This window comes from Coregonus clupeaformis, chromosome 9, assembly GCF_020615455.1.
Source record: "Coregonus clupeaformis isolate EN_2021a chromosome 9, ASM2061545v1, whole genome shotgun sequence".
NCBI classification, from domain to species: domain Eukaryota; kingdom Metazoa; phylum Chordata; class Actinopteri; order Salmoniformes; family Salmonidae; genus Coregonus; species Coregonus clupeaformis.
In genome coordinates this window covers 22,039,101-22,063,649 of record NC_059200.1, presented here as the reverse complement: position 1 = coordinate 22,063,649, position 24,549 = coordinate 22,039,101, and the positions used below count along the sequence as shown (strand labels likewise).

The window sequence follows — 24,549 nt, the reverse complement described above, 5'->3', positions numbered from 1 at the left end:
ATGTTTTACTTACTGTATGTATTTGATTGTGATTTGAATACGAAAAGTGACAATTCAAACTGTTGTCTAAATGCTTTTGGAGACGTACGTCTTCAAGGCCATGCTGTCGAAGGGCACAGTGCAATACATTGTGTTCCTCCATTTTGTCAATGTTTTATTGAAGACGGAGAATACACAATAGAAACGTTTCTTTTCTTCATTTACCACAGAGTGTGTGTTGAATAGGGCAGTCCCCGACAAAAAAAAATCTTGGTGGACCGAGAGTCGTCTGTTCTTTCGACCAATAGATTGGTTTTAAAATGTGTATTTTTCCATATATAGACACATCCTATGTGTTTTAATCAAATCAACTATATTCACTGGACATGTCTGATGCTTTAAGCACACTGTTTGATTAAATAATTAAGACACACAAATGACTAGAGGGAGTCCGACCACAATTGATTTGATTGTGCCTGGGTGGGCTCAGACTTGCTGCGCTGTGTAAAAAAAAAAAAAATCTGTGTGACTAGCACCCATTGTCTCTCTCTCCTCCCTGCTGCAGCGACCACCACAGAACATCAACAGTGTTTATCACACTGTCCATGTTGCTGAAGCTGCAACATCATGCCAGCAGCATACCACCCTGCATCCCACTGCTGGCTTGCCTTTGAAGCTAAGCAGGGTTAGTCCTGGTCTGTCCCTGGAAAATTCCCAATCTGGCCCTCGTACCATCATGGCCACCTAATCATCCCCAGCTTCCAATTGGCTTATTCATCCCCCCTCCTCTCCCTTGTAACTATTCCCCAGGTTGTTGCTGTAAATGAGAATGTGTTCTCAGTCAACTTACCTAGTAAAATAAGGGTAAAATATATAAATACATTCTGACTGAAAAGTTCTGTTACTGAAATCTCTCATTTGTTTGGAAAAACATTCCCTATTCCCTCAACCCTTGCTCCCTCAACCCTTGTATACATACGACAGCAAAATGGATGCAGAGGACATGACAAATAGGATGTGACAAATATTTGTCACGTCCTCTGCATCCATTTTGCTGTCGCATGTGTTACGGTGTTCAGAGTTTCTTATAACCAATTTATTGATTTGATTATGATATGCTATAGGTCAGGCCCTATTGGTCACATGCATGCGATGCATACATGTGTTTACTGGTTGCTCAGTAGGTAAAGGGGAAGTCAGTCAATATATTTGACTAGTTGTGGAAAATACTGGAGATCAAGAAAAAGAAGGTAAGGAGCAAGCGCTTTGTGCATATTATGTGTACTAAACAGGTGCTGTTAGATTACAATAATTTTTCTGACCGTTTGGAACAATTTAACACTAAATCAATTATGTGTACCAGAGTCTGTTGCAACGTTTTTTTGTAAAGCCTTTATTAAAGCAAAGACTAAAGACAGTCACATTCATTCGTGAATGCAATTTCGGAAATGGAACGGTTTATTTGTTTATGCTAATTATTCAAGGGTCGCTTTGTTATTACATGTTTTAAACTAAAATGTTTGATTGCTCGTCTAAAGAAATATCGGTCGACCAACAGCCTATCGACCAAACCAGTCGACTAAATGGGTTCAGCCCTAGAATTTAAACAATAGATGTCAATCTGTTTCTCTCTATTGGCCATGTGCTGTTCTTGGACTGTTAGTGATATTCTCTTCTGGTAATAATAAGAGTTTCTGCCAGAGTCGTCACACGTTGTTCACCGTTTTATTGAGTTCACATGACTCTCCCCCTGACGCTTCTGCCCTTTGGGGATGGATTTGTGTGTGTCAGTGTTTTGTATGCCAGTGTGTGTAAAGCAATAGGTTCATGTAGATGTGTTGGGTCTGGTGTGTTGGACAGGCAGCTCAATTCTCTCTCTTGTAAGCCATGCCAAATGTTGATTGGGTTTCCTACTACTGTACTTTCAAAGAGGCTCTTATTTTTTCAAAACCACTCCGTATTCGAATCTTAAAGCATTCACCAAGATATTCCTTAAGTAATTGTACCATTGTCCATCCTTTCAGGTATACCCCACATGGGTTCACTAATATTGTTGTGTATTTAAAAGACAATTCAAGTGTCCTTCTTTTGAGGCAGATATGAGTTCAACATTATACAGTAGCTCCATCCAGGTGTCAGTTAGTTTAACTCTATTCAACCCACTTAGTTGAACTCTATTCAACCCAGCAGTCAGTTGATGGTACTTTAGAAATGGGCAAAATTGGGGGAATTGTTTCTTGTGTCGCTGACCAAAGAGCCACGGCCGTCTCTCCTTTCGCTTTCCTGTGGGAAAACGTCAACACGAGGGCTAGTGATCTCTGGGGACTCAAGCTCCCATAATGACCTGCTCTCTACAGTGCCATATTAGGACGTTGTGAGACCTGGCGTGATGCTGGGAACGTCCATGCCAACTCTGGGACAGAACGGTTTCCAGTGAACTGAGCATTGTGGCCCTAACTTTACTGGAGCATTACACACCCACACACATGGGCAGAAACGCAAACTACACACACACACTGTTTTCCTGTTTCTCATCAGTCATGTCCTTATAGAGTTTTCTCATATGTATTTTCCTAATGCTCTCTTAATTGCTAGCTCATGACCCGACTGTTTGAAGTGGCTCAGATCTCGATCAGATTAAGAGGAGAATGAACACATTAACAAGAAGGCCTTTGTCTGGAAATGTCCCAAAACATGGTTGAAAATGTCATCTTTTTTTTGTATTCTTATTTTTTTACATTGGTTAAACACTTCAATGTTGTTTTGATCGTTCATTGCAAATTATGCTGGGTAAACTGAATCTTGGGGACTTTAAAAAAAGAATAATGTCTTCTGTGTTGTTTTAAGGCGAGGTAACCTCACTAAGTACCTTGAGCCATGTAAATGATGTCACGTTGTCCTGTATAATTGTCTGGAGGTATATTTCTATTCTGGTATATTATTCTGCACTGAGCAAATAAATGTGATCTTATCAAAATGTATCAAAGATACAGCAGGTTATTATTGTTTTGTGTGTTGAGAAAACATGGACGTGTGTGTGCTTGCATGTGTGTCTGCTTACTGAAATGCATGTGTTCGTGTGCCCGCGTTAGCATTAACACAAATACTTACTCAGATGTGTTATCGACTGATAATTACCACACATAAAATATCTGGGATCACCCAATCTTCAATCTTGAACCTTAGCAGCATTCTGGTGCATTATCTGTTAAATCAGGCATCTAAAGAAGAATATCATTCATACAGTACATAGGTTATTCTTAGCTCTGTGTGTCCCTGCTTGGAGCCGGTAGTCTGCTAGCTTGTTAATTAGCCTGTTAGCTGGAGCCAGAGGAGCTATCCATGCTGTACAGAGGAAAGGAATGGGGCCACCCCACACACCTCTGCCCAGAAGGGCTCTGTATTCAGGGCTGAGGGTGGCGGTCTGAGGGGGGCAGGTTGCCACCCCACGCAGGGCTAGGGGAGGATGTGAGGAGATCGCTCTATCTCTCCCTCTCTCCCCCTCACCAAACTGCCCGGTGTAGGGCTTTCATCGCCCCACTCCAGGTCTCATAATCAGCCCCAAGTAAGAAAAGCAAAATGCCATTTCACCCATTGTGTTGGGTCAGAATAAACCTAAACTGTTAACAATGGAGGAACGGGTTACATTGCTTCCCGTGGAAGACACACACACACACACACACACACACACACACACACACACACACTCCATCACTAACCACCAGCATCACCAAACACAGTCTGTTTTTCTCTCTCCGCACTCACACAATCAATCAAATGTATTTATAAAGCCCTTTTTACATCAGCAGTGTAAGGGTTGGTGTGAGGTGTGACCCAGGTGCGGTGCAGGATAGGCAGTAGGCAGTAGGCAGAGATGGTGAAACAAGGATCTTTACTGGTGGTCCCGAAGCCAGGATACAAAACAACGGACTTAACACAATAAAAGAAAGGCGGAGCAAAAAACAGGCTGACAGCCAAAATACGAAATACTAACTATGACTGAAATAATAACTAAACAGGGAGAACACTTCTCACGTACCTGTCCATACGTCCCGCGATATTATAATAAATAATATGCCATTTAGCAGACGCTTTTATCCAAAGCGACTTACAGTCATGTGTGCATACATTTTTACGTATGGGTGGTCCCGGGGATCGAACACATTACCCTGGCGTTACAAGCGCCATGCTCTACCAATTGAGCTACAGAGGACACTGATTAGTACTGCTTGGCATAGTGAAACTAGCAGAGAAAACTGAGCAAGGGAACACAGGGAAGTGAGGGCATAAATACACAGGTGAACAGGTAGACACAGGTGACACCAATAGGATGATGATTAGTCCAGACTGTGAGTGAGGAGGTGCCTAAGGTTGTCGGAGGATGACACCTAGTGGGTCGCTCCGGAACTGCGACCCCCTCCTGTAACACAGAAGATGTCACAAAGTGCTATACAGAAACCCAGCCTAAAACCCCAAACAGCAAGCAATGCAGATGTAGAAGCTCTAGATCAGGGGTGTCAAACTCATTTTAGCTCAGGGGCCACATGGAGGAAAATCTATTCCCAAGTGGGCCGGACCGGTAAAATCATGGTATATATAACTTAAAAACAACAACTTCAGATTGTTTTCTTTGTTTTAATACGATCAACATACAACATAAAGCTGGAGCCTGAGGACAGTGTGTCCAAAATAGTACAAGCACAACATCACTATTAATCATAAAACACGTCAAGTTTATTTGAAAATTCAAAAGAAAAAGAACACACAAACACACAATGCCTCAGTGATTAACAGAACTGTTTCACAGATCACAGAACTATATCAGGGTGTCATTTCTCAGGAAGAAATGTAGATAAAAATAATGAAAACCTGTTCCCCAAACAAGTGCAAGAACCACAGAGTCAAGAATAGGTTAAATATACAAATAAAATAAAATCAATTAAAAACAATAGCACATCAACATAAAAACGTATAAACATAAAGCTGGAGCCTGAGGACAGTGTCCAAAAGCACAACATCACTATTAATCATAAAACACCTCAAGTTATTTGAAAGTTCTGAGGACAAAGAACACACAAACACACAATGCCTCAGTGATTCACAGAAGTATATCACAGATCACAGAACTATATCAGGGTGTCATTTCTCAGGCAGAAATGTAGATAAAGATAATGAAATCCTGTTCCCCAAACAAGTGCAAGAACCACAGAGTCAAGAATAGGTTAAATATACAAATAAAATAAAATCAATTAAAATCAATAGCACATCAACATAAAAACATATAAACATAAATCTGAAAGCGTTGCTCAAACTCCCGTAACAGTCCAGTTATTTTATCTTTGAACCGCTTCATGTCTGCCACGTTGGGTCGCGCACACATTTTTCAGACAGGGAAGTGAGCTGCATCACCACCGGCAAGTTGCGTCTCCCACAATGACAGCTTCAACTTGAAAGAACGTATGCTGTCATAATACTGCGTGACAACTTTGTTGCGCCCTTGCAGCTGTTTGTTCAAGTTATTCAGGTGCTCTGTAACATCCACCATAAATGCAAGGTCCGGCATCCATTCTGCGGAATGAAATTCTAACACTGGTTTTCCCTTTTCTTCCATGAACTGTTCAATTTCTTCTCGTAAATCAAAGAAACGCCTCAGCACAGCACCTCGGCTTAACCATCTTACCTCAGTGTGGTATGGCAGGCCATAGATGTGGTCTTTCTCTCTGAGAAGGCTGTCAAACTGACGGTGATTCAGGCTTCTGGATCGGATGAAATTAACAGTTTGGATGACCACCTTATGACGTTATCCATCTTTAATGACTTGCAACACAAAGCCTCCTGGTGCAAAATACAGTGAAAAGTCAAAAATCACGTCCTCCATTTGCAGATTGCACTTTCTCTCTGAACTTTGTCACAACGCCTGCTTTTTTCCCCGATCATTGAGGGCGCACCATCTGTAGCCAGGCTGACAGCGCAGGACCAGTCCACTCCGACCCTGTCCAGCGCGCCCGACGAGTGCGGTAAAAATATCAGCTGCTGTCGTTGTATCTGTCATCGGCACCAACTCCACGAACTCCTCGGTGACGGTCAATGTGTCATCAACTCCGCGGATGAAAAAATGGCCAGTTGTGCAACATCTGTAATGTCCGTGCTTTCATCAATTGCAACCGAAAACGCAATAAATGACTTTACTTTTTGCTTCAACTGGCTGTCCAAATCCACTGAAAGATCGGAAATCCTGTCTGCAACTGTGTTTCTTGTCAGGCTGATATTTGCAAAAAGCCTGCCGCTTTTCAGGGCACACAATCTCCGCTGCCTTCATCATGCATGTTTTTACAAATTCACCCTCACTAAATGGTTTTGAAGCCACTGCGATTTCATTAGCAATGAGGTAGCTAGCTTTCACTGCAGCGTCACTGATGTCTCGGCTGTGAGTAAACACAGACTGCTGTTTCTTCAGACCCGCCAACAGTTCATTCACCTTCTCTCATCTCCGCTGTCCTTGAAAGTTGTCATATTTGTCGGCATGAAGACTCACATAGTGGCGACGAAGGTTATATTCTTTCAGCACTGCAACATGCTCTGAACACACCAAACATACAGCTTTCCCATTCAATTCCGTGATTAAATAGGATGACCATTTTCTTGGAACACTCTGCACTCTGCGTCCACTTTTCTCTTTTTTGACAGAGACATATTGGGGCAATGAGGGTGCCAAAGCACATAATGTTAAAAGTAGAAGCCGTAATAAATATCGCGGGCAAAACAAAGTAGCTCATTTTCTGCACGTGCTTGACCTACTTGCTCTGCCCCGGTATAAACAGTTTGCTTGCTTAACACAATTGCTATTGCGCCATCCAGTGGACGCAATTGGAACAGCAGTTTATTTTATTACATTTACATTTACATTTACGTCATTTAGCAGACGCTTTTATCCAGAGCGACTTAAAAATTGGTGCATTCACCCTATAGCCAGTGGGATAACCACTTTCCAATATTGAAAAATTGCAGCGCATTTTTATACTTAAATTATTATTATTATTATTTTTAAAAAAAAATTTTTAATTTAATCATCTCGCGGGCCGGATTAAACCCGTTTGCGGGCCTGATCCGGCCCGCGGGCCGTACGTTTGACACCCCTGCTCTAGATGGACAGAGGCTAACTGTTGTTATATCACTGGGCTTTTTAACACTAGAAGAGCAGAGTGAGTCATTTTCACTCAATATGAATTTTAAATTCAAATATCTCTGGCATTTTTAAACTCATTCCCCCCTCCGTCCTTGACTTTTCCTAAATACGTCTGTCTATTTAACACGCACATGTTGTAAGAATTCCGATATCACAAACAGAATTTGTGTTTTAAGCAGTTTTAAGAGGACATGTCATTTTCTTCCCTGGAGTGCCAGAAAGTCACTTTTTCAAATCCTCCTACAGAGTCACATGCAGGTAAGACATTTTGATTTCTCTATATTATCAGAAAGAGCCGATTCAGAGTTTCCGAAACCCATACCATTGCCAAATAACTCTGAAAATTGAAGAGATGAGCTACATTTTAAAATATATATTTTTCCCCACACATGAGCACGCGGCAACAGATTGCCTACAGTAACATAAACTAATGAAAATGCTATTGTGTTTTTGAAATCCGCTGTACCTGCACCAAAGTATTTATCCTTCATAGCTTGTTCTCCATCTTCTTTTTAAATAGGGAGCCAATTTGTTTTCAGCACTTTTATTTCCATGACTGATCATTTTTTCATGGCTCTTTCTTGTCCCTCTGCAGCAGACATATGGTGAGAAATATGTTGGAACAGCGAGTTGCAATAAAATTGCAGTATCGAATCGCAATACATATAGAATCGTGAGAATCACATTACATATCGTATCGGCACCAAAGTATCATGATAATATAGTATCGTGAGGTCCCTGGCAATTCCCAGCCCAACTCTATCACGCTTGGACACCCTGGGATACAGATGCAGGTTGGTGGTGTTGATATTTGGTAGTCTGGGCCACCTACAAAGACTTACTGTACGTGGTCTTCAGGCCTGCCTAAGAGTAGAACAAAACAACTGGCTAGGTGCTGCTCTGTTCAGCTGTTATGGGCAGCCTAGCTGTGTGGAGGAGAAGGTACTGCTCTGTTTCAGCTGTTATGATCAGCCTAGCTCTGTGGAGGAGAAAGTACTGCTCTGTTTCAGCTGTTATGATCAGCCTAGCTGTGTGGAGGAGAAGGTACTGCTCTGTTTTAGCTGTTATGATCAGCCTAGCTGTGTGGAGGAGAAGGTACTGCTCTGTTTCAGCTGTTATGATCAGCCTAGCTGTGTGGAGGAGAAGGTACTGCTCTGTTTTAGCTGTTATGATCAGCCTAGCTGTGTGGAGGAGAAGGTACTGCTCTGTTTTAGCTGTTATGATCAGCCTAGCTGTGTGGAGGAGAAGGTACTGCTCTGTTTTAGCTGTTATGATCAGCCTAGCTGTGTGGAGGAGAAGGTACTGCTCTGTCGTAGCCGGCCGCGACCGGGAGACCCATGGGGCGGCGCACAATTGGCCCAGCGTCGTCCAGGGTAGGGGAGGGAATGGCCGGCAGGGATGTAGCTCAGTTGTTAGAGCATGGCGTTTGCAACGCCAGGGTTGTGGGTTCGATTCCCACGGGGGGCCAGTATGAAAAAAATAAAAATAATGTATCACTCACTAACAGTAAGTCGCTCTGGATAAGAGCGTCTGCTAAATGGTTAAAATGTAAAAAATGGAGGAGAAAGTACTGCTCTGTTTCACATGTTATGGGCAGCCTAGCTGTGTGGAGGAGAAGGTGCTTTTTGTTTCCTTAACTGTCCTTGCATCAACGGCCTTTGAAATGTTTGAATCCTTTATGATGTAATGTGATTTGTGCATTCAAATAAGGTATTTCAAGTGTGTGTGCGGACAGTGTGTACAATGTGTGTGTACTGTGTGTGTTTGTGTGCGTGCTTGTGTCCATGCGTGGCGTGCACTCTTATGTGTGTACTGTAATCACATTTATTCTATTCTGGTGGTGCCCTGTCAGAACGGGGATCCCAGGGGAACTAACGTGTCACTACCTCCGGCATTCTTCTCTGGTGATTATAACACAGGTTCCATCTGACTTGTATTACACATGTTACTTTAAGGTGAGCACAATAACATGGAGCTGGACTGGTAACCAGAGCTGAGCTGACCGGATGGGATCTATTCCACACCACTGTCATCTCTGAGTGTTGTTTTAAGAAGAGAGAAAGGGAGGAGAGGATGAGAGGTAAGGAGGGATAGATTAGAAGAAAATAATGGAAAGAGAGAAGAAGTGTGTGGATCCATTCCACCCTTACAATCTCTGAGTGTTATTTTAAGAAGAGAGAGAGAGAGAGAGAGAGGGAGAGAGAGAGAGAGAGAGAGAGAGAGAGAGAGAGAGAGAGATGCGTGTGAGGAAGGTGAAGTGACCTGACCACTGGGACATTAAAATTGCACGCTGGTCTTAATCCACCCTATACTGTACCTCACTCAGTGCTGAGGCAGGGATGGGGGTTCTTCCCTACTCAGACCTCCTGCTGTGACTGCTATTATGTTGTCTTTACCAGTGGAAGGGGAGGCCGGTCTAGGCTAGGACTAGGGAGAGGCCTTGTCATTATGCACTGTGGAGAAGGCTAATGCTGTGTTCAAAATCCATCCCGAAAATGTATTTTGGCCCGCCCAAGGATGTCAATGGCAGAAAAATACCTGGATATGGTTCTGAGGTTTTGGGGTTGTGGCTTTTCTTTTGAATTTTGCATTATTGTGATCGATACAATATTTAGACATCGGGTCAACATTGATTCAACATCCCTTAAACCCAAACAAAAGTAATGAATTATAGACGTCTGTCTTGTAAAAAGAGTGGCCGTGTCCGAAATCTGGTTTGCCTACTACTTAAACTGCATACTGTGTACTGTTGTGGAAAATAACCACTATACTTTATTACAAATAAGGTCTTACAGAGTTTTTGTTGCATCAAGAAATGACTTTATTAGAGTTTCAACAAAGCCGATACCAGTCTGCAGAATGGCACCCCACCTTACGCTCTCCCTCCATCTTATATAGTCCCCTCTTCAGTTTTCCCGCTCTTTTATTGCTCCGCCCACTTCCTTTGTCTCTGAGAGCAGCTAAACTCGACTTTCATTAAGTTCAGAGTACTACAATCAATCAATCCTTATCTTGCAAAAACACTCATGTTTAGTTTAAACTCTGTTCAACCCCGGCTCTTTTCACTGTGTTTGAAGACCGAAACAAAAGGTCCAAGCCAGTTTCAGTCTTTGATATGATAAGACAACCATGGATCTAAGTAAGAGAAAGCAATCAAGATTCCCTCTTTACCACCACACACACAGTGAAATGACCCAATTACATTCCTGGCCCAGTAACAAATAATTCTGTTTGTGATTAACCCAGTTTTATCTGATAATCCATTAAAAAATACACCTCAGTACTAATCGTACTATGTACTATTTAGCACATAATGTTTAGTAAAAAGTATGCAGTATGCCACGGCCGAAAACGTATTACTTTTGGTGTGTTGAAGACAACTGGGAACGCGGAAACAAAACGAGCTCAGACTGGAAAAATCGTGACATCGGTGATCTTCAGGTCGGAGAAGTCGGAGCTCTAAGATGGTGCCTGAGTTTCTGACTTGTAATTCCGAGTTGGATGACCGTTCAAAACGATTTTTGCCCAATCGAAGCATGTTGTTTCCCCAGTTGTCTTGAACGCGCCATCAGTTACGGCTTCACATATGAACCGGAAAGGATCGTCTGTAGCTCTACCCAGTGACCTTTCACTACACCGGAGTGATGTTGTTTTGGGCTAACGTTAGCTAAGTAGATACCATTTGGAACGATGAAAACTTCAGTGTACCGTTGGCCTACACATGTATCAACTGAAGAGTCACTTGAAGCTTGAGAGGAATGGGAGATGCAGTAGAAGGAATGCAGTGCTGAGGCAGAGGGCTCGTAATGAGGATGACTGGCTACTACTCTGAACTGTGTGGTGAGCTTTCTGGCACCCAGAGCTGCTGAGGCGTCACCCAAGTGGGTGCCAGACATTGTGAAGGAGAAGTCCAGTAGCTACACGACTCAGGCTGGTTCCCAGAGTAGCCCTCTACATGATCGTCAGACTTTGATCAACCCTTGAACTGTCCCTCTCCATCTCTTGGAGGATGTATGCACTCAGCCTTGGCCTCTATTGGTCTACCTAGTCAACTATAGCTAGGCTACTCATGATGATATATTGCTTGTTGTTGTTTGCTTTTGATGTGCTTTGAGATTGTTATGAAAAGCGCTATAGAAATGTAATGAATTATTATTATACCGAAGATGGTTTATTTAGTTTAGTGGAGCGAAAAGCTCTGACTAAGGCCAAGATGCCAACACGTAAGCTTGAACAAAAAAATGGATACTAGCAATAGCAGTGTGTGGGTTTCTTTTTTCTTTCAAGTTATCTAATTGTTGACATGCACATTCAACAATCTAACTCAGATGTGCGAGTGCAATTATTATTATTATTTATTTATTTTTACCCCCTTTTTCTCCCCAATTTCGTGATATCCAATTGCAATCCAATTACGATCTTGTCTCATCGCTACAACTCCCCAGCGGGCTCGGGAAAGGCGAAGGTCGAGTCATGCGTCCTCCGAAACATGACCCCCAAACCGCGCTGAAGTCAACCTGCAGGCGCCCGGCCCGCCACAAGGAGTCGCTAGAGCGCGATGATCCAAGGAAAGCCCCCCGGCTAAACCCTCCCCTAACCCGGATGATGCTGGGCCAATTGTGCGCACCTTATGCTATGGGACTATGGTCACGGCCAGTTGTGACACAGCCTGGGATCGAACCTGGTTCTGTAGTGACGCCTCAAGAACTGCGATAGACCGCTGCGCCACTAGGGAGGTCCCGCGAGTGCAATTCTTTATGATGAAATGTTTAAAGTAAAACACACCAACAGTAGATGTACCGGTATAATAAAATATTTTTTATTACAAACAAGAAACACTTTTCAATGAGAAAACAGAACTCCACTTTGGACACCAAAAAGAGTACAAAATGAATAAATGAATAGCTATAAATAAAACTACTTCTTAATCATGGCCTCTGAAATGGCCAAAAGGCGTGCCTCCATGGCAGTCACCTCCTCCTCCCGCTCCTTCTCCAGCCTCCACATCTGGACCCTTCTGGGAGGGAGAGGAGCCGACAACTGCACCTTGGGAGAACGAGTAGATGGGAAAAAAATTAATAAAATGTGTGCACTCACTAACTGTAAGTCGCTCTGGATAAGAGCGTCTGCTAAATGACAAAAAGAAAATAGAGCAGTGTGTAGTAGTTTACATGAGTACCATTGAGTACATTCCTTGGTCAAAGGTCCAGTGCAGCTGTTTTTATTTCAATATCAAATCATTTCTGGATAGCTATTAAGTACCTTACTGTGATTGATTGTTTACAATTAAAATGGTCAGAAAAGAACTTCTTAGCAAAGAGCAATTTCTCAAGCTAGGACTTTTCTGGGAGTGGTCTGAGTGGGGAGGGGAAAACTGAAAACTTGCTGTTATTGGCAGAGAGGTTTGGAACTATTGGTCTATTAACTAATTTACTGCCCACCCCACCCAAAAAAAATATAAAAAATGCCTGGTGACATCACCAGGCGGGCCAACACTCCATCCCACCAAAACAGGCTGCAATTTCAGGTGGTCTTTTCAAACAGCTCTTACACTAAAAGGGCATTATCATAATTTTCACAATTTCACAGTATTATTACAGTCTCATAGTGTGGAAATATATATAAAACACAGGAAAATCATGTTTTTTGACTGCACTGGGCCTTTAATAGTTGTACATTTCTTGGTTAATATGCTCCACCACCTATCATTCTTTCTTTCCTTTTCTCTCTTTCTTTATCTGTCTATATCTCTCTCCCTAAGGGAAGTTTGCAGCCCATGTGATTATAAGGGGCTGAGTTCTCAAACAGAAAGCTTTGTGGGAGCAGAAAGGATACACACACCCTCCAGCGATGGGACTGGTAGCAATAAAATGCTTGATAAGTGCATCATAAGCATGCTTTTAAAGAGCTCTTTGTTCTGGGCTTTTGCTGGTTTAAAAATGTCAAATCCTCCTGTGACTCCAGTCCCATACAGGGTGCAGAGGTTGGTAATAGCATACACACAAACATACAACCCCCCAGAGGCGTACCACAGGTCATTAGCATGGTTCAGCTACTGTGTTTCATTGTGATTTTAATAAGGCTGTTGTTAGTGGTGAGCAGCTCCATGCTCACTGCCATGTTTACTCAGTAATGAGTACTGGTTGATGAACCTGACTAATGGATACCATGGTAGATGTACAGTATTATGAGTAGCATGGATGTATGTGTGTCTCTGTGTGTCTCTCTGCCTTTATTTGACCTTCTGTAATGTTAGTGCCTCTTTCTGTGTACTGTATAATGAGAAGTCAGGTTTGGCTATATAACAGTCACATGTATTTCTCCAGACGTCATACGTGGCTGAGCTCACAGAAAAAGCTCAACGCGTGTTCTCATAAACTTCAGCATGTGACTTAGTTCCAATCGCCACTCGCCGTGGTTACGTTGTCATGTGATATATTATCTACCGTTCAAAAGTTTGGGGTCACTTAGAAATACATTAGAGTGTCTAGTTTGAGAAACAGGCGCCTCACAGGTCCTCAACTGGCAGCTTCATTAAATAGTACCCGCAAAACACCAGTCTCAACGTCAACAGTGAAGAGGCGACTCCGGGATGCTGACCTTCTAGGCAGAGTTGCAAAGAAGAAAACATATCTCAGACTGGCCAATAAAAATAAAAGATTAAGATGGGCAGTCTGAGATATGGCTTTTTCTTTGCAACTGCCTAGAAGGTGTTTTGTACTATTTAATGAAGCTGCCAGTTGAGAATAGACTGACGAGTTTCAGAAGAAAGTTATTTGTTTCTGGCCATTTTGAGCATGTAATCGAACCCACAATTGCTGATGCTCCAGATACTCAACTAGTCTCAAGAAGGCCAGTTTTATTGCTTCTTTAATCAGCACAACAGTTTTCAGCTGTGCTAACATAATTGCAAAAGGATTTTCTAATGATCAATTAGCCTTTTAAAATGATAAACTTGAATTAGCAAACACAACGTGCCATTGGAACACAGGACTGATGGTTGCTGATAATGGGCTTCTGTACGCCTATGTAGATATTCTATAAAAAATCAGCCATTTCCAGCTACAATAGCCATTTATTTACAACGTTAACAATGTCTACACTGTATTTCTGATCAATTTGATGTTATTTTAATGGACAAAAAAAAATGCTTTTCTTTCGAAAACAAGGACATTTCTAAGTGACCCCAAACTTTTGAATGGTAGTGTACTTACAGCCCAGTCAGTGGTCTAGCTGTAATGTATAAAGAAAGATACCCACTTTTTTTACTAGCTGTAACATGTAATTCAGCATACACTTTTATCCAACGAGACTTACAGTGAGTGTATACATTTTTATATGTGACCCCAGCGGGAATTGAACCCACGACCCTAGCATTGCTAGCACCATACTCTTACCAACTGAGCCACACAGGACCACAGCTTTGTGGGGTAACTGGGCCAGGATAAGCCCCTGGTGTGATAGTGATTGGGGGGTAACTGGGCCAGGATAAGCCCCTGGTGTGATAGTGATTGGGGGGTAACTGGGCCAGGATAAGCCCCTGGTGTGATAGTGATCTAATGTTCCCTGAGTCTGCTCCTACACCACGGGACGGCCAGTTGTGACATTTCACGTTTGAGAAGTTTTTGTTTGTTTGTTTTGGTCAAGTGACCCAGTAAAACATTCAGGCTGGGTTACATCAGAAAGACAACCTATTCAGAAATCCCTATAATTGGTTGATAGAGTAGGGTAGCAGATCCAGCACAGTGCAGAATAGCACAGTACACACCCCTCCACTCCTCCCTCTCTCTCTCTCTCTCTCTCTCTCTCTCTCTCTCTCTCTCTCTCTCTCTCTCTCTCTCTGTCAACTCTCTCTCTCTCTCTCTCTCTCAACTCTCTCTCTCTCAACTCTCTCTCTCTCTCTCTCTCTCTCTCTCTGTCAACTCTCTCTCTCTCTCTCTCTCTCTCTCTCTCTCTCTCTGTCAACTCTCCAGTCATCCCCTTCTCTTCCCATCCTCCACTGGGAGGACAGGGGGTATGGAAAAGTGGATTATTCTGCACCAATGAGGATGGTTCCTTGCCAATGTTTTGTTTTGAAGCTCTTCTCACTGGACAGAAGCTGGGACCTCTCTCTCTCTCTTTCTCTCTCTAATGTCAATGAACTCTGTTATGATGGGTCTTACTTTAGAGAAAGAGCCCTGGCTTGTTTTTGGACATTCTCCAGGTCATCCTGGGGGTTGTACAGACACCAACCAGCACAAGAGGTTACTTAACAGTGATGCATCCCCACAGAGCTGTAGGAGAGGACCCTGGGTCTCTATCTGGATCTATGTGGCCGGAGACGGACCCTGGCACTGGGCCCAGCAACACCCCCTTGCAGCCTGCCTGCCTGCCTCAGACCCTACCCGTCTAAGACACTGTGTCTCAGCCCCTTTCTCAGCAGAGCCAGCCTCAGCCCCTGCCTGTCAGATGTGTTGTGTGTACACATCTCAGATATGCTGTGTTCCAGGGACCTTCCCTCCTCTCCCATCCCCCCTCGTCTCCCCCCTCTCCCTCCCATCCCCCGTCGTCTCCCCCCTCTCCCTCCTGTCTCCCTCTCCCTCCTGTCTACCCCCTCTCCCTCCCATCCCCCCTTGTCTCCCCCCTCTCCCTCCATCCCCCCTCGTCTCCCCCTCACCCTCCCATCCCCCCTCATCTCCCCCCTCTCTCCCATCGCCCGTCTCCCCTCTCCCTCCCATCCCCTCATCTCCCCCTCACTCCCATCCCCCGTCTCCCCCCTCTCCCCCATCCCCCTCGTCTCCCTGTTCTCCCTCCCATCCCCCGTCCTCCCCCCTCTCCCTCCCATCCCCCCTCCTCCCCCCTCTCCCATCTCCCCTTCTCCCTCCCATCCCCCTCGTCTCCCCCTCTCTCTCCCATCCCCCCGTTTACGCCTCTCCCTCCCATACCCCTCGTCTCCCCCTCTCCCTCCCATCCCCCCGTCCCTCCCCTCTCCCTCCCATCCCCCCGTCTCCCCCTTTTCCCTCCCATCCCCCCTCTCCCTCCCATCCCCCTGTCTTACCCCTCTCCCTCCCATCCTCCCTCGTCTCTCCCCCTCTCCCTCCCATCCCCCCTCGTCTCTCCCCATCTCCCTCCCATCCCCTCGTCTCCCCCCTCTCTCTCCCATCCCCCCGTCCTCCCCCTCCCACCCCTCTCCCTCCCATCCCCCCTCTCCCTCCCATCCCCCCTCGTCTCCCCCCTCTCCCTCCCATCCCCCCGTCTCCCTCCCATCCCCTCGCCTCCCCTCTCTCTCCCATCCCCCTGTCCTGCTCTGGGCACCAATGATCTGACTGACTGGCTCAGTGGCTCTTGGGAGAGGGATTTACAATAGAACACTGGCCCCTGGTGGAGCCAGAGAGGAATGTTGTGGTGGTGTTGACTGGTGTGATGTGAGTGATTTTGTACTCATCAGCCTGTTGGATTCCTCAGGTTTTGACTTTACTTTATGTACATTATCAGTGGTTAACTGGGGACATTCTAACTCCAGGAGAACAGACAATCTCAATGGAACTAACTATATGGACCACTGACTGTTTCCTTTTTCTCTCCCTCTCTCTCTCTCTCTCTCTCTCTCTCTGTCTCTGTCGCTCTCTCTCTCTCTCTCTCTCTCTCTCTCTCTCTCTCTCTCTCTCTCTCTCTCTCTCTCTCTCTCTCTCTCTCTCTCTCTCTCTCTCTCTCTCTCTCTCTCTCTCTCTCTCTCTCTCTCTCTCTCTCTCTCTCCTCTTCTCAATCGCTCCCAGGAGTCTCCCCAGGACAGTGCCATCACCAGAGACATTAACAGGACTTTCCCAGCTCACGACTACTTCAAGGACACTGGAGGAGACGGCCAAGACTCACTCTACAAGATCTGCAAGGTGAGGTAGTAGTAGTAAGATGAATTATCCCCAAGGGGAATCATAAAACCTTTACATTACTAGGAGGGAGGACTCCACAACCGCTCAAAGATTGGTTGGAATAAGAAGAAAAACTAAAACTGGAGCTACATTACAACAAAGCTGGCTGAGTAGTGAGCACTTCACCGTTGAGTCAACTGTGTTATTGTCGACAGACTGGAGCTACATTACAACAAAGCTGGCTGAGTAGTGAGCACTTCACCGTTGAGTCAACAGACAAGTTACATTTTGGCTCAGATACTAATTAGGCAATTGGGTCAATGGGCTAACACTACACTTCCAAACATGATAAACTGAGGTCCGTTTCCCATAATGATTAAACTGAGGCAATGTTTGTGTTTGAGTCTACTGGCCGGGCGGTCTCTATCCATAAAGGAGGATTGAGCAAGCAGCAGTGCTTTGATGTAGTTGACTGGGTTCACTCTCGGTTCCCTGTGACTGTGAGAAAGGTTTGCGGCGATCTAAGTTATTAAATTCCTCTGATGTCATGCATAATTGATCATTTTCAAACAATAACCCCAGGTACTTCTCAATAATTCAACAGCTTTCTCTCTCTCTCTCTCTCTCTCTCTCTCTCTCTCTCTCTCTCTCTGTCTGTCTGTCTGTCTGTCTGTCTGTCTGTCTGTCTGTCTGTCTGTGTGTGTCTGTGTCTGTGTCTGTGTCTGTGTCTGTGTCTGTGTGTGTGTGAGAGATCCATATCATGCTGCTGCCGTGTTTCAGCCAGACAGCTCATCATTCAAACATGCTTTGTAGGGTAGCTCAGTAGATCACCCTCCTTCTCTCTCTCTATTAACACTTCAGGGAGTTCATTATGTCATTCACTATGACCAATAGTAATTCTCACTCTGTTAAAGCAGAGTTGTACTGTCTCTAACATTGAGTCTCTCTCTTCTCTCCTCCCCAGGCCTACTCAGTGTATGATGAGGAGATTGGCTACTGCCAGGGACAGTCTTTCCTGGCTGCTGTTCTGCTGCTGCACGTGAGTTACACATGAACAACGCTGAGAAATGATGTAGACATGCTCTGTCTGTCTGTGTCTCTCCATGTCTCTGTCTGTCTCTCTCCATGTCTCTCTCTGTCTGTCTCTCTCTGTCTCTCTCCATGTCTCTCTCTATCTGTCTGTTTCTCCATGTCTGTCTTTGTCTGTCTCTCTCTGTCTGTCTCTCTCTGTCTGTCTCCATGTCTCTCTCTGTCTGTCTCTCTCTTTCTGTCTCTCTCCATGTGATTCTTTGTCTGTCTCTCTCCATGTCTCTCTGTCTGTCTCTCCATGTCTCTCTCTGTCTGTCTCTCCATGTCTCTCTCTGTCTGTCTCTCCATGTCTCTCTCTTTCTGTCTCTCTCCATGTCTCTCTCTGTCTGTCTCTCTCCATGTCTCTCTCTGTCTCTGTCTCTCTCCATGTCTGTCTCTGTCTCTCTCAATGTCTCTCAGTCTCTGTCTCTCTCCATGTCTCTCTCTGTCTCTCTCAATGTCTCTCAGTCTATGTCTCTCTCCATGTCTGTCTCTGTCTCTCTCCATGTCTCTCAGTCTCTGTCTCTCTCCATGTCTCTCTGTCTGTCTCCATGTCTCTCTCTTTCTGTCTCTCTCCATGTCTCTCTTTGTATGTCTCTCTCTGTCTCTCTCTCCATGTCTCTCTCTGTCTGTCTCTCACCATGTCTTTCTGTCTGTCTCTCTCCATGTCTCTCTCTCTCCATGTCTCTCTCTCCACGTCTCTCTCTCTCCATGTCTCCATGTCTCTCTCTTTCCATGTCTCTCTCTCCATGTCTCTCTCTCTCCATGTCTCTCACTCTCTATGTCTCCATGTCTCTCCCAACCATGTCTCGCTCTCTCCATGTCTCTCTCTCTCCATGTCTCTCTCTCTCTCTCTCTCTCTCTCTCTCTCTCTCTCTCTCTCTCTCTCTCTCTCTCTCTCTCTCTCTCTCTCTCTCTCTCTCTCTCTCTCTCTCTCTCTCTATCTCTCTCTCTCTCTCTCTCTCTCTCTCTCCCTCTCTCCCTCTTCACATGCTCAGCGTTGTGATGGTGTGCTCTAGGCTGGAGGAGGTTCAGGGAAGATCTTTCTGTCCCTCTCAGACACCACAGTGCCAGAGCTCTCTGAAGGAATCACGGACACCTGGTGGACAGAACTGCAATGTTTGATGCTGATAGACCCCAGTCAGTCAGTGTGTGATTGCTGATGTACTGTAATCTCTCTCTCTCTCTCTCTCTCTCTCACTCTCTCTCTCTGTCTCTCACTCTCTCTTGCTCTCTCTCTCTCTCTCTCTCTCTCTCGCTCTCTCTCTCTCTCTCTCTCTCTCTCTCCGCCTCTCTCGCTCTCTCGCTCTCTCGCTCTCTCTCTCTGCCCTGTATGTAGATGCCTGAGGAGCAGGCCTTCAGTGTTCTGGTCAAGATCATGTTTGACTACAGACTCAGGGACCTCTTCAAGCAGAACTTTGAGGATCTGCACTGTAAGTTCTTCCAGCTGGAGAGACTCATGCAGGTGAGATGACGTGTGTGTCTGTCCGTGTTTTAATGTCACATGCACCAGTACAGTGAAATGCCTTTCCTGCCCGGCTCTAACCCCAACAATGCAGTAATCAATAACAATGTAATTCTCAAAATAATAAGGTAGAACAAAAACACATGAGTTATAAAGATAAGAACACGATAATATATGTAAGCATATTATATACATACTGTGAGCATACTATATACAGGGTCAGTCAGTTTCAGTGCCATATTTACATGTGCAGGGATACTGGAGTGATAGAGGTAGATATGTATAGGGGTAAGGTGACTAGGCATCAGGATATATGATAAACAGAGTAGCAGCAGCGTATATGATAATTGTATGTGAGTGGGTGTGCGTGTGTGTAGAGTCAGTATAAATGTATGTTCATATCATGTGTGTGTGAGCAAATTATGGTGTGAGTGTTTGTGTGTATGTTGGAGTATCAAATCAAATCAAATCAAATTTTATTGGTCACATGCGCCGAATACAACAGGTGCAGACATTACAGTGAAATGCTTACTTACAGCCCTTAACCAACAGTGCATTTATTTTAAACAAAAAAAGTAAGAATAAAACAACAACAAAAAAAGTGTTGAGAAAAAAAGAGCAGAAGTAAAATAAAGTGTCCAATACGAGGTGAGTAATCGCTGTCCTGATATCCAGAAGCTCTTTTTGGTTATAAGAGACGATGGCAGAAACATTATGTACAAAATAAATTACAAATAACGCGGAAAAACACACATAATAGTACAATTGGTTAGAGGGCTGTAAAACTGCAGCCATCTTCTCCGGCGCTGTTCTCTATGTTCTCTATCAGTGTGCGTATGTGTGTAGGGCCCTGTAAGTGTGTAGGGCCCTGTGAGTGTGTAGGGTCCTGTGAGTGTAAAATACAAGGGACAACTCAGATAGTCTGTGTAGCCATTTAGCTAGCTATTCATCAGTCTTATGACTTTATTTTTATTTATTTTTATTTAACCAGGTAGGCCAGTTGAGAACAAGTTCTCATTTACAACTGCGACCTGGCCAAGATAAAGCAAAGCAGTGCGATAAAAACAACAACACAGAGTTACATATGGAATAAAGAAAACGTACAGTCAATAATACAATAGAAAATCTATATACAGTGTGTGCAAATGTAGTAAGTTATGGAGGTAAGGCAATAAATAGGCCATAGTGCAAAATAATTACAATTTAGCATTAACACTGGAATGATAGATGTGCAGAAGATGATGTGCAAATAGAGATACTGGGGTGCAAATTAGCAAAATAAATAACAATATGGGGATGAGGTAGTTGGGTGGGCTAATTTCAGAATGGCTGTGTACAGGTGCAGTGATCGGTAAGCTGCTCTGACAACTGATGCTTAAAGTTAGTGAGGGAGATAAGTGTCTCCAGCTTCAGAGATTTTTGCAGTTTGTTCCAGTCATTTGCAGCAGAGAACTGGAAGGAATGGCGGCCAGAGGTGTTGGCTTTGGGGATGACCAGTGAGATATACCTGCTGGAGCGCATACTACGGGTGGGTGTTGTTATGGTGACCAATGATCTAAGATAAGGCGGGGATTTAACCTAGAAGTGATTTATAGATGACCTGGAGCCAGTGGGTTTGGCGACATGTAGTGAGGGCCAGCCAACGAGAGCGTACAGGTCACAATGGTGGGTAGTATATGGGGCTTTGGTGACAAAACGGATGGCACTGTGATAGACTACATCCAATTTGCTGAGTAGAGTGTTGGAGGCTATTTTGTAAATGACATCGCCGAAGTCAAGGATCGGTAGGATAGTCAGTTTTACGAGGGCTTGTTTAGCAGCATGAGTGAAGGAGGCTTTGTTGCGAAATAGGAAGCTGATTCTAGATGTAACTTTGGATTGGAGATGTTTAATGTGAGTCTGGAAGGAGAGTTTACAGTCTAACAAGACACCTAGGTATTTGTAGTTGTCCACATATTCTAAGTCAGACCCGCCGAGAGTAGTGATTCTAGTCGGGCGGGCGGGTGCAAGCAGCGTTCGATAGAAGAGCATGCATTTAGTTTTACTAGTGTTTAAGAGCAGTTGGAGGAGTGTTGTATGGCATTGAAGCTCGTTTGGAGGTTTGTTAACACAGTGTCCAATGAAGGGCCAGATGTATACAAAATGGTGTCGTCTGCGTAGAGGTGCACAACTCCAACACCATCATCAAGTTGGGGATGGAAGCTGTTCAGGAGCCTGTTGGTGTCAGACTTTATGTACCGCTTGCCGTGCGGAAGCAGAGAGAACAGTCTATGGCTTGGGTGGCTGGAGTCTTTAACGATTTTCCGGGCCTTCCTTTCACACCGCCTTTTATAGAGGTCCTGGATGGCAGGGAGCTCGGCCCCAGTGATATACTGGGCTGTCCGCACCACCCTCTGTAGCGCCATGGAATCGAGGGCGGTGCTGTTGCCGTAACAAGCAGTGATGCAGCCAGTCAAGATGCTCTCACTGGTACAGCTGTAGAACCTTTTGAAGATTTGAGGGCCCATGCCAAACCTTTTCAACCTCCTGAGGGGGAAGAGGCGCTGTCGCGCCTTCTTCACGGCTGTGCGCATGTGTTTGGACCATTTGAAGTTCTTAGTGGACACAGAGGAACTTGAAACACTCGACCCGCTCCACTGCAGCCCCGTTGATGTGGATGGGGGCGTGCTCGCCCCCCCATTTCCTGTAGTACACGATCAGCTCCTTGGTCTTACTGACGTTGAGGGAGAGGTTGTTGTTCCAGCCCCACACTGTCAGGTCACCTCACCTCCTCCCTGTAGGCTGACTCAACGTCGCCGGTGATCAGGCCTACCACCGTCGTGTTGTCAGCGAACTTGATAATGGTGTTGGAGTCGTGCGTGGCCACGCAGTCGTGGGTGAACAGGGAGTACAGGAGGGGACTAAGCACACACCCCTGTGGGGCCCCTGTGTTAAGGGTCAGCATGGTGGAGATGATGTTGCCTACCCTCACCACCTGGGGTCGGCCCGTCAGAAAGTCCAGGATCCAGTTGCAGAGGGAGGTGTTCAGACCCAGAGTCCTATGCTTGGTGTTGTGCTTGGAGGGGATAATGGTGTTGAACGCTGAGCTGTAATCAATGAACAGCATTCTAACGTAGGTATTCCTCTTATCTAGGTGGATGAGGGCAGTGTGGAGTGCAATTGCGATTGCGTCGTCTATGGATCTGTTGGGGCGGTATACAAATTGGAGTTGGTTTAGGCTGGATGGAGTTTATGTGTGCCATAACCAGCCTCTCAAAGCACTTCATGATTACAGATTGCTACAAGGCGGTAGTCATTGTGGCATGAAGCCTTAGAGTTCTTAGGAACAGGAATGATGGTGGTCATCTTAAAACATGTGGGGATTACAGACTGAGACAAGGAGAGGTTGAAAATGATTGTGACTATGCCTGCCAGATGTTCTGCGCATGCTCTGAGAATGCGCCCTGGAATACCATCGGGCCTTGCGGGTGTTGACCCGATTAAAGACTTTACTTACGTCGGCCTCAGAGAGCGAGATCACCCATTCTTCTGAGTTGGTGGCGGCCCTCACACCCGGCACGATGTTGTTATTGTCAAACCGTGCTTAAAATGCATTGAGTTGGTCTGGTAGAGAGGCATCATTGGGCAGATCACTGGGTCTTCCTTTGTTATCTGTAATGGACTGTAGCCCCTGCCACATGCGGCGGGCGTCGGAGCCTGTGGAATATGATTCCACCTTATTCCTCTGCGGAGATAATAGCAGCTTCACGTGTCTTAATGACATAGAATTAAAATCACAGGCAACCAGAAAAGCAGCCTCTGGATGTACGTTTTCCTGCTTGGTTTTAGCCTCGTACAATTCGTTACGTGCCAGCTTGTTATGTTTCTTGTCCTGAGGTGGAACAGTCACAATAACAGCTGAAAACTCCCTCGGAAGTTAGAAGGGTCGGCATTTGACCATCAGGTATTCCAAGACGGGTGAACAGTGGGTCGACACTTCCCCCGTGCTTGAGTCAGCACACCAGTTGTTGTTGATAAAGAGGCAAACCCCTCTCCCCCTCGATTTCCCCGACTCCACTGTCCTGTTCGCACGGTGAATGGAGAATACATCGAGTTGGATAGCCATGGGGGGTATCTTGTCCGAAAGCCATGTTTCAGAAAAGCTAAGAATATTGCGGTTTCGAGAGTCCCGTTAGTAGCAAAAATGTAGGGAAGAGGAGGCCGGTTCTCCCTTTGCCTTAATCTCGCCAGGACCCCCCTTGCCTCTGTAACGTCGGTCTTTCCTCATGGGTAGCCCGAAAATTGGGTCGGAATTACAGAAAGAGCCCAGATGAGACAGGCAGATGAGTCGAAGTTGATCCCGGAATTAAGGGAACTGATGATCTGATATTCTAAAGTTATTGTTGGTTGTAAGAAATGATAGCGGATACATTTAGAGAAAATAAAGTACAAATAAATGACAAAAGAATCACAAAATAGCAAAGTTGTGTCGGAGCTTGCAAAACGGCAGCCAGTCAGAACATCGTCCGTGTGTGTGCTTCTCTCCTGCTGTTGATTATTACTGTAATATAACTATTTCTCTGTGTGTGTGTTTCTAATAGGAGTACATCCCAGACCTGTATAACCACTTCCTGAATGTGGGTCTTGAGGCCCATATGTACGCCTCTCAGTGGTTCCTCACACTCTTCACAGCCAAGTTCCCCCTCTACATGGTGTTCCACATCATAGACCTGCTACTCTGTGAGGTATCGATCTCCCTATACCCTCACCCCTCTCCTTAACCCTATACCCTCTCCCTAACCCTATACCCTCACCCCTAACCCTATACCCTCACCCCTCTCCCTAACCCTATACCCTCACCCCCTAACCCTATACCCTCACCCCTCTCCCTAACCCTATACCATCTCCTTAACCCTATACCCTCTCCCTAACCCTATACCCTCACCCCTCTCCCTAACCCTATACCTCCCTAACCCCTACACCCTCACCCCTCTCCCTAACCCTATACCTCCCTAACCCCTATA

The 24,549-nt window shown here is 45.1% G+C and overlaps 2 protein-coding genes across 8 annotated transcripts in view; one reads left to right on the top strand and one right to left on the bottom strand.

Annotated features, from left to right (window-relative positions):
- The window catches only part of LOC121573460 (rab GTPase-activating protein 1), a 145,384-nt gene that overhangs the window by 92,188 nt on the left and 28,647 nt on the right, over window positions 1-24,549 (top strand). For all 3 annotated transcript variants that reach the window (XM_041885470.1, XM_041885469.1, XM_041885468.1), the window contains 4 exons: window positions 16,921-17,034; window positions 17,978-18,052; window positions 19,421-19,546; window positions 24,127-24,270. In XM_041885470.1, coding sequence (XP_041741404.1) covers window positions 16,921-17,034; window positions 17,978-18,052; window positions 19,421-19,546; window positions 24,127-24,270 — 459 coding nt within the window. The remainder of the gene's footprint in view (window positions 1-16,920; window positions 17,035-17,977; window positions 18,053-19,420; window positions 19,547-24,126; window positions 24,271-24,549) is intronic.
- LOC121573461 (spermatid perinuclear RNA-binding protein) overlaps window positions 11,963-24,549 on the bottom strand; it is a 252,881-nt gene continuing 240,294 nt past the window's right edge. For all 5 annotated transcript variants that reach the window (XM_041885474.2, XM_041885476.2, XM_041885473.1 and 2 more), the window contains one exon: window positions 11,963-12,211. In XM_041885474.2, coding sequence (XP_041741408.1) covers window positions 12,090-12,211 — 122 coding nt within the window. In that variant the 3' untranslated portion in view covers window positions 11,963-12,089. The remainder of the gene's footprint in view (window positions 12,212-24,549) is intronic.